Source organism: Cheilinus undulatus, linkage group 9, assembly GCF_018320785.1.
Source record: "Cheilinus undulatus linkage group 9, ASM1832078v1, whole genome shotgun sequence".
NCBI lineage: Eukaryota > Metazoa > Chordata > Actinopteri > Labriformes > Labridae > Cheilinus > Cheilinus undulatus.
Genome location: NC_054873.1, coordinates 41780700 through 41791119, shown reverse-complemented (window position 1 = coordinate 41791119; position 10420 = coordinate 41780700). Strand labels below are relative to the sequence as shown.

The 10420-nt window shown below is 37.9% G+C and overlaps 1 protein-coding gene across 2 annotated transcripts in view; it reads right to left on the bottom strand.

Annotated features, from left to right (window-relative positions):
- Nucleotides 1–7326: 7326 nt before the first annotated feature.
- Nucleotides 7327–10420, bottom strand: part of cpne2 (copine II) — a 73630-nt gene continuing 70536 nt past the window's right edge. Inside the window, exons 16-17 of one of the 2 annotated variants that reach the window (XR_005992351.1) lie at nt 8534–8740; nt 7327–8418 (exon numbers count right to left, since the gene is read on the bottom strand). Coding sequence is in view for 1 of the 2 variants with exons in the window: in XM_041795595.1 (XP_041651529.1) it covers nt 8633–8740 (108 nt within the window). In the remaining variant the exon portion in view is untranslated. Of the gene's footprint in view, nt 8741–10420 lie in introns of both variants that reach the window. The other variant, XM_041795595.1, reaches the window with a different exon arrangement.

Genomic DNA, 10420 nt, shown 5'->3' with positions numbered 1-10420 from the left:
AAAAACACATGTATCTTCTTGTCATATATGACATCAGACTCAGAGGGCAATAAAATCATTTGTGGCGCTTTTTCCTAATTTCCAAACAGTTGAAAGAAGCCTTCACAGACCTAACACTGTGACTGAATCCACAGCTGACGTGTTCCTTAGCTTGTCAAATAAAAGTCTCCTTTATGTCCCTAAATAACAAAATTGGCTCATGGTGCTTTTAGCCATTATGGTCCAACTCTGGAAACTTTCAACAGTGAATAAAGTCTGCTTGAACTGCATCTTCTTTTAAATGGACTTAAAACATCTTTTCACACAGGCTGAATCTTCTGTAGCTGGAGATCATCTTGCACAATATTTGAATCAGAAATAAACTTCTACTTTCAAATATTTACTCATGCTCATATTTACTGTGCAGTGATCTCATTTTATCCATTTTTCTATTTTTTTTTCTGTCTTGTTTTAGTAAAGTTTTCTCATGTATGTTGCCAACTCTTCTTTAATCACATTGAGTTTCATGTTTTTCATATGAAATGTGCATTATTAATACGTTTGATTTGGCTTACATAGTGCTGCTTTAAATGCAGATGTTTTTTAGAGTCTACAGCAGTGGGCATCAACCAGTCCTTCTTCTCTAAGAGGAAATTTGTTCTTAAACCACCTTTAAGGGGTTTTAAAAAGATTCTGATATTCATAGTTTTCTTACCTGTGATTTGTTCTTAGACAAGAATATCTAAGAACACTCCAGAGCACTCCTATCAACATTTGAGTGCAGATATGAGAGGATAAAACGTTACAGTAGAAGACCATTTTACATATTCAGTTCATAGTTCACCTACAAATGGGCCTGAAGTATTTGCACATTGTCACTTCACTCCACTGGTTTAGGAAGAAAGGATTGTTATAAAATTAACAACCAAAGGTGAGTAGATTTATGATCTAGCCCACCAGCTAGGGTGACCAGATCCTAACTCACCACATGTGGATATGTAGCTCATATCATTTTTATGCTTTGCTGTCTGGTTGATTCAGTGGCACACCACAGATTTAGCAAATAAAACTTATCAAATAGATTTTATTGAAATGCAACTTTCCCAGTGAGCTTTAAAGTGCATTAAAATTTTTATGGTTATTTGTACAGGATTGACATATCAAGACAGTGGTGGAAATCTTGACACCTTTAAAACTTCATCATGATGTAAGTCTCTACAGACTACCAGACTCCCAATTAACTGGAGTTAAAAGATCTCCTGACCCAGACCTAATTGGGCCATGAAATGAAGGTGTTAAATCGACTACTGTGAAATTGAACTAATTTGGCTTATTGGATTCTGGAATGTGTAGTCAGTCCTCATTAAAACCTTGGCAGGAGAAATGTGCTTCTGTGACTGAGCTTGGTTAGCTGATGGAGAAGAAAAACCAGATGGATGCTCAAGTGAAATTACTCCACTTTCCACATTATTAAGCAAATTACATTCTCTTATTTTCCAAAATGTTAATGCAAATGACAGTCAGAGTATTTTTCAAATCATCAGCCATTAGAGCATAATTCAAATGTTTTTGAATAAACTTCATAATGATAACCGTTATTTATTTATTTATTTGTTTATTTATGTATTTATTTATTTATTTATTATTATTATTATTATTATTATTATTATTTCTTTTTTAATAAAAACCCCCAAATGCACTTTTCCACATTATTAAGCACAACAGAGTTTTAAAACATTTTTTTGGTTGTAAAGAACTGAAAATGGTCATTTTTGAATTTGCAGCATTAGGAGGTCATAGTTACTGGAATCAAAAACATGTGAACAGGCCAAGTTACATGTTAACATAAAGACCTCTTCTTTGTTATTAACCTCACTATTCTTGCATCCATTGAACTTGCCAGAATAGCCTCCCAGAATGGCAGTTTTGATGTGAACTGCCTCTCACCCTCATAGATGTTTAGCTTGAGGATGCTCCAAAGGTTCTCAATAGGGTTAAGGTCAGGGGAGGATGGGGGCCACACCATGAGTTTCTCTCCTTTTATGCCCATAGCAGCCAATGACACAGAGGTATTCTTTGCAGCATGAGATGGTGCATTGTCATGCATGAAGAAAATTTTGCTACAGAAGGAACTGCTCTTCTTTTTGTACCATGGAAGAAAGTGGTCAGTCAGAAACTCTATATACTTTGTCGAGGTCATTTTCACTTCTTCAGGGACCCTAAAGGGGCCTACCAGCTCTCTCCTCATGAATCCAGCCCAAACATGACTCTGCCACCTCCTTGCTGACGTCACAGTCTTATTGGGACATGGTGGCCATCCACCAACCACCCACTCCTCCTCCATCTTGACCATCCAGGGTTGCACAGCACTCATCAGTCAACAAGACTGTTTGAAAATGAGTCTTCATGTATTTCTGGGTCCACTGCAACCACTTCTGCTTGTGAGCATTGGATAGGGCGGCCGAATAGTAGATTTATACACAACTGCAAGCCTCTGGAGGATCCTACACCTTGAGGCTGGGACTCCAGCAGCTTCAAATACCTGTTTGCTGCTTTGTAATGGCATTTTAGCATGTGCCCTCTTAACCTGATGTATTTGTCTGGAAGAAACCTTCCTCATTACGCCTTAAATTGCACGAACCCATCTGTGCTCTGAATCAGCCACAAATTTCTTCACAGTACCATGATCACGATAAATTTTTAATGAAATATCGAATGTTTTCATTCCTTGTCCAAGGCATTACACTATTTGACACTTTTCAGCAGCAGAGAGAGATCCTTTTTCTTTCCCATATTGCTGAAACCTGTGGCCTGCTTAATAATGTAGAAAAGTGCATTTTGAGGTTTTTATTTAAAAAAAAATAACGGTTATCATTATGAAGTTTGTTCAAAAACATTTGAATTATGCTGTAATGGCTGATGACTTGAAAAATACTCTGTCATTTGCATAAATATTTGGAAAATAAGAGAAAAATGTAATTTGCTTAATAATGTGGAAAGCGGTGTATATCATCATGTCGTCATCCCTCAGTGTCAGTGAGCTACAGAAGTTTGTATTTGTCTCTAGTGAACAGAGGACCTGTTACTGTGTGCTCAAAATCTTCTAAAACTCAAACTGATGATAAGACTGGAGGGTAATGTTTGTGGAAAGTCAAATAGTTTTAAAAAAGTCTCAAAGACAGGGCTATGGGCCTGCATACCCAGAAAATATCAGTTCAGGGTTTGAGTAAGTCGGTATGTACAGCAGAGCACCAAGAACTCGACACAAGCCAAGAAAGGTGGAGCGATGGAAACTTTCTTTTATCACCTTTTAGGGCTTTTTCTGTGGCAGATTTTTTTTTTGGGGGGGGGGGGTATGATGCATTTAGCCACTTTTCACTATCCCTTCATCTTTAAAAAGAGAGAGAGAAAAAAATTGATGTTGGTGTTCCTCTCGAACCACCCACATATTTATTGGTTTCATCTGTTCTCTTTGTATTTGGTTGTTTTGTGTTTCTGTTTGGTCATTTGCATCTCTCTCTTGTTTCATTTCATGTTTCTGTTGAATTTTTTTGTCTCGTCACTTTTTGTCTCTGTTTTTCAGCATCTCTTTGTGGTGGTTTTGTTTTATGCCTACACACCGGAAACAGCGAGGACAGGAGGCTTTGTATTTTCAGGTTGTCCACCTGAGGCCATCCTTAAGAACGTGATCCATGTGGAACGCTGTGAGGGAGGATCTTCAAATCTGCCACAAAAGCTTGAGTAAACTATTCCACAAATGTCCACACTGATCAGGGCTAATGTGACCTTTAACCGTGTGAGCACTCAGCACACTATTTCAAGAGGGATTTTTGTCACAGACCTACGCTTTTGAGGATGAACTAATCAGATCTTAGAGGTTATGCTGCGTCACATATGTGTCTGGTGGCATCATGAGCATTCTTGTAAACAAGATGACCTTTATATGATGCATGTTACTGGAGGATACCTGGAGAGTAAACCCAAAAGCTCAGGCTGTACACACCGACCTGATGTGTAGGATGTAAACTACAAATGTGGTGACACTCAAGTAATCAGTAGTAACATCTGATCTGCTCATACTTATGACTGCTGCACTATTTCTACAATAAATTTCCTCCACACTCAGATGTAATGGTTGAATAAGTGACTGTGTTGACCGGTACCTTAAAGTTGACTGTGTTTTTGATTTCATAATTACACAGGCTGATGAAAACAGGAGTCTTCCTTTTTTAGTTTTTCATTATTATGTCTAAATTTCCTAAAAGGTAAATGGAAATACAGGCGTATCTCAAAAAAATTGAATATTATTGTCATAATATCGTTTATTTTTCTGTGATTTAATTCAAGAAGTGAAATGTACTTACACTCTAGATTCATCTCATACAAAATGAAATATGTTTTTGTTTTAATCTTAATGATAACAACTTACAGCTCACTAAAATATTAGAATATCCCAAAACAATACAAAAAAAGGATTTATTTGCTCATTTCTGCAATAAGAAATTGGTTTGAGCTATTGTTGCACAAATAACTGCATCTATGCAACATGTTATGGAGGCAATCAGTCTGTGGCACTGCTGGGGTGTTAAGAAGCCCAGGCTGCTCTGATAGCAGCTTTCAGCTCATCTGTGTTGATAAGTCTGGTGTCTCTCATCTCCCTCTTGACAAATCCCCTAGGGATTCTCTAGGAAGCTTGAAGTGTTCTATAATCTCCTGGCAGACGGCTGACAGCGTTAACTCTGGACTTGATAAGGCATAGTGGACCAACACCAGCAGATGACATGGCACCTCAAACCACAACTGACTGTGAGAACTTCACACTGGACTTCAAGCTCCTTGGATTATGTGCCTCTCTGATCTACCTCCAGACACTGAGACCTTGATTTCAAATTTTTTTTAATTTATTCAAATGAAATTCAAAATTTAGTTTAATCTGAAAACAGGACTTTGGAGCAATGGTCCAGTCCTTTTCTCCTTGGCCCAGGTGAGAAGCTTATGACATCTATGGTTCAGGATTGGCTCAACACTAAAAACATGACTGTTATCCTTCATGGCTGCTGTGATTCCTCTGACCTTATGAAGGAGTAGCAGGCACACCTGTGCTGGCTGCAGCTTCTTCTTCTTTTATATCGTTTTTATGGCAGTCGACATCTGTGTGTTTTTGCATTACCGCCACCTACTGGATAATACTAGTTTATGTAATCTGGTTAGTGTCCATCTTTAAACCCTTCATGAGATGTTACAGCTCTATAACCCTAACACTCGTCAGGGTTGTATCTAACTCCTCCCCGTAATGTCCACAATGTTCAAGAATTTCTTTGCTGCATCCAGCAATGTTTTAATCCGTTATGATTTCACTTGTATGCCTACAGATATCTTTGTTAGTTTCACGTTTATTCTGACTTTGTGTTCAGTCCTCTTCATTCTTCTCACGCTTCAGCATACGAAATTCCTTCTTCAGCTCTCATTTTGGTCACTTTCCCTTCCTTTATTCTCTTTCACAGCCCCTGTAAAATGGTTTCCACTGCAGTGGAGGCATGATGCTTGATCTTTCTGTACATTACAGTTATTTCCACAGTCATTCTTTCCACATTTACCACAGTTCCTGCTTCCTCTGCACACAGCAGCTCTCTCAAACGACCTTACTCTGTAGCACACATAGTCCAAAAACACTTTAAAAGAAAGACACAGACTTGCTGTTCTCCTTCTCTTTATCTTTGAACCTGGTCATTCATCTTGCGTCACTTAAATTTCCAGTGTCTAAATAATTCACTACATCAGCTGACAGTGGCATGCCACTGATCACTCCTTTCTTTCTGCCTTGAGCACCAAGAGGAATAAAAATTAACACAGCCCAATACAAATGGCCTTATTTTTGGGGCCTTGTCATTTTAAGGAGCATTGGATGATAACTAAACCCCCTCTGGTAATCCATATGGACTACACCTCTCCAGTTTTCTCTCTGACAAACTTTCCAACCACATGGGGAACTTTAAAGATCTCATCTGTTTCAGTACATACCCACTACGTACTTTTCTTCAGTTCTCGTCTTTTGGATTTCTTCACTGGTCAAGCTATTTTTGTTCCTTTTCTTTTTGTTCCTATGCCCTCTCTTATCTTTGCTTTGAGTTTCTAGATCTAACTCAGGCTCTAACTCCATTGTCCCTATGTCCAAAGTGTACCTGCTGGCTGCAGCACTCAGCCACAGGTGAATTCACTCTCAGCCCAATCAGGAGTCCATAAAGAACTCCAGGGAGCACCTTTCAGTTTGCTCTGCTGCTGACAAGATCTACGTTCACCCTGGCTGTCAAATGCGTATGAAGTGAGTTTTGTTTGATGCTATTAATTTGATGCATTTTCGTTTGTTTTATTATGTACTTCTGTGCAGAGCGAACCCTAAATTTTTTAATGTTATGATGATTTAGTCAAGAATTAATGAGCATTATGTTGTTGTTTGAATACAATCAATTGTGTTTATATTCTTTTTTCCTTTAGTTTGAAATACAGAAACACCAATTGACAGCTCTGTAAATAAAATTCTCAAACTTGGACCCTCGGCTCTGATTGATTCCTCACATCCAAAATTGATGTTGATGAACTCAAGCCCTGTTCACCAACAGCACATTTAAAACAACCAGTTCATCCTTAAGGTTTGACGAGCCCTTAAGGCTCATCCCTGTTGCTTGTGCACTTCTAGTCAACTTCCCATGAATATGCTTTGATACAGCCTCTGAGATCAGCCGGCCCTTTCAGCAGTGACCTTCTGTGGCTTACCCTCCTCGTGGAGGGTGTCAGTGATTGTCTATTTGTCCAGTGAGCAGTCTTCCCCATGAATGCAGCCGTGAACCAGAGTAAGAGGATAAAGGCTCCGGAATTCTAAGCAAATTGGACTTTTCTTCAATATTCTTATATTTTGAGATAATGTATTTTAGGTTTTTAATGGGCTGTGAGCCGTAATCATCAAGACTGAAAAACAAAAATGACTTGAAATGCTTCACTTTGCAGATGAATCTAGAATATATGGAAATTAAATTTCTGAAGCATGTCATGGGAAAAAATTAACTTTTACTTGATATTTTAATTTTTGGGCTGAGGCCTCTGGTCATCGTTTACATAAAACTAGCAGCTATGTTTGAATGAATGTAGTTAACAAAAACTGTGATTAACTTTTCAATATTTTGAGGAGTAAAATTGGAAAGCATGCCACTACTGAGAGCTCATTTCAACCAGTGTGAGCGGAGTCTCCACAGATATCTATGATCATTCTGATCAGTGGTGTTTAATGGTTTTATATGCACAAAGACTGAGGATGTGACATTTCCTTCAGTTTATTAACCTGAGTGTGGACATAGACACAACTTTATAAAATCAATAGCGACACATTTAGTACAAAGATGCACAGTAATACACAGTAATTAAAGAGCACAGTTTTGCACTGCATAAAAAGTACATTAAAAACATGTTCAAACATTGGCTTATCAGAACATAAACAGCGTCATATAAATATACATTCGATATATATGCATATCAGAAACTCCTCTTTTAATTCCACTGTTAAAAACTCTGACTAAAAACCTTTACAGGCACTTCCTGTGCCATGTAACACTGCAGTCCCTTTCAATAGAATCTCATTAAAATATTTACAAAATCTGACAAATACATAAATCGAGGGAAAAATCATGCCTCTGTTATCATCAGCATCGGTTTGTAAACAGTAAGTACATATTGGCAACATGCAGGATCGACCAAAGTCGGTAATAATCAAGGGATTTGCGGCTGGGATCAGCTTGAACCCTGCAACCCATGACGGGATAAGCATCATAGATAATAGATGGATGGATGGATTTGCAAGATAAAGCAAATGGTCCCTTGAAAAACAGCAAAATGAGTTCGCACAGTATCCAACATACAGTATATCCTGTATTAGTGCTACAGCTGCCACAACAAGCTCATCCTCCCCTGATTCTGTCTTCTTGGACTAAATAAATACGGTGAAGTATTGAAACTTCCCTCTTGGACTACTGGGCTTAAAGACTAAATATTAAAATCTCCTCCCTGATGACAGACCAGGGAAAAGGACACAGTACAATATTCAGGCTCAGTCTGTGAGTTCACCACAAGAGAGCACAAAAGCAAACAGCTATCATCTGATCTGCTACCTGAAAAGGATCCATATGACCACAGAAGGGCACTGATAAAGTTCAGCTTAGAGAGGGGACTTTACACCAAAGACTTGTATGTTCCACGCGGTATCAATCACAAGACAAACACATGCAAAAGCAAAAATATACACCCTCATTAATCAGATGATTTTCTATTAATCTAAAAAAAGGCCAACCTGCATATTTATATATGTATGTATATATATATATATATCATTTTAAGACACCGTCCATCACTCTAGACATAAAACATCCTTAATACAATATCTTCAGAGACCTGTAAGCTCGATACAAAAACACAAAATCATAAACCAGTAACAACTTGGCAGATATAACAGCAGAGATGTTTCCAATGTCTGAGTGTTTTGTCTACAACATTTTGTTGTTCTCACCTAATTTGCACACTTTCTTTTTGTGTAGTTTGCTGTCAAAGAGAGGAGACATTCAGCAGATGAATAGCACGGCAGCTGGGCTCTCTGCTTCTGTTTGTCTCACTCTGATGTCGTGTTTCTGGGAGGTAGATTTCGCTGTTTGAAATACTGGGTGACCTGCTGAGGAAGCTCGGCCAGGACTGACTTGGCAAGGGTCTCCTTGGGTGCCTGACAGAAAGAGAGCATAACGGCACATTAACTTCTACAGACACAGAGCATATGGAAGATGAACTGAGAACCCCTGGTGTTTTCAACAATTTATACTCCTGTTATTCTGGCTTCCAGTCAGAGTCTAAGATTAAATTCAGACATGCTATTCTTTCACTTCTAATTTTGATTCTCTTTGTCACTTTTTTGCACCACTGAATAGAACTTGTTATAAAAAATCAGTTTTCCTGACTTAAACTAAACTCAGTTTTGCACTGGTTCAATAAAGATAATAAAGTACAAAATAAGTTGTAACTTGCTTTAAGGGTATTTAATGACCACCAAATAAAGATGAAAGTAGCCAGAGTTAACCTGCCAGTGCAGCGTATTATTTTAGGTCAGTCTCATTATTTTGCTTCCTTTCTGTCACAGCTTCATTTCTCCCTCTTCCTCTCTATCATGTCTGTTGCTGTCTCAAACGCTCACAACAACAAACTGGAATGAAGCCAGCAAGCACTGTCTGTTCCGCCTACTACAAAGGAAGTCAGCTCGCCCACCACCAGCCCACACATACAAAAGTCTCACAATATAAAAATACAAAAATGAAATAAGACGTATCCCATGCGCACATTGTGCCAACAATTTGCAACCACTAATTAGCTCATGTACTCACCTGCAGCCCACTTGTATGGATACTCACATTAACTTCTTTATTTTGAATGTGTGCATATCAACACAGCACATAACACATTTCTGAGTGTCTCTGCCTCGTCTGAGATAAGCAGGCAGCTCTCCTTATCTAGCAAACCCTCCTGTGTTTGTGTTGTATAGAGAGTGTGCTATAATCTAGTACCAACAGGCTGCCATTTGGTGAAACATTCACACTCAGGCAGTCTGACACTGCTAGGTAAAATCCCTATGGCACAACTAACTGAAGTGGCACAGCAAAAACATTAAGTAGAACCTCGGTAAATGGTTATTAAGAGGTTAATACTTCACTGGAGCCTGTTCAGCTGTCAGAGCATATGAGGGACTATCAAATGTAAACAGACTATAGTGCATATTATTCTCAATAATCATGATTTCAAGGTTCATATGCAAATTTCTTACAGTGATATCCCAAAAATTAGGTATACCCTATGTAAATATGCTGTAGGGTAAGGGGACAAATCCAAACAAAAGACTTTCTATGACCTTAAAAAGACAAGCAGACAGAAATCTAAATGACTTATAAATGCCTATGGTTTATGAAATCAAGGTTATTATAGTTAACTTAAACTGACTAAATAACTAACACTAACATTCCAAAGTCATTTCAGTTAACTGAAACTAAATAAAAACTAAGTTAAAAAAAAAAAAAAAAACTAACTGAAACTGTAGTGCGCTTACAAAACTAACTAAAATAAAATAAAAATAGAGACAAAGTTTAGTTTAGTTTTAGTCTTTGACACAATCATACTGACTTGCACCTGCACCCAAGGGGAGTGTAAAATGGCCTGATTTGATTGGTTAACACTTCACACAGTGGTAGTATGAACATGATTTTTTTTAAATGTATCATTTTCACTCAGCTCTGACATGTATCTGAAAAAAAAACTAAAACTAGCATAAAACTAATAAAAACTAAACTAAAATGAAGCCTTTTTGCAAAATAAAAACTAAACCAAACTAACAAACCAGCAGCAAAAACCAATAAAAACT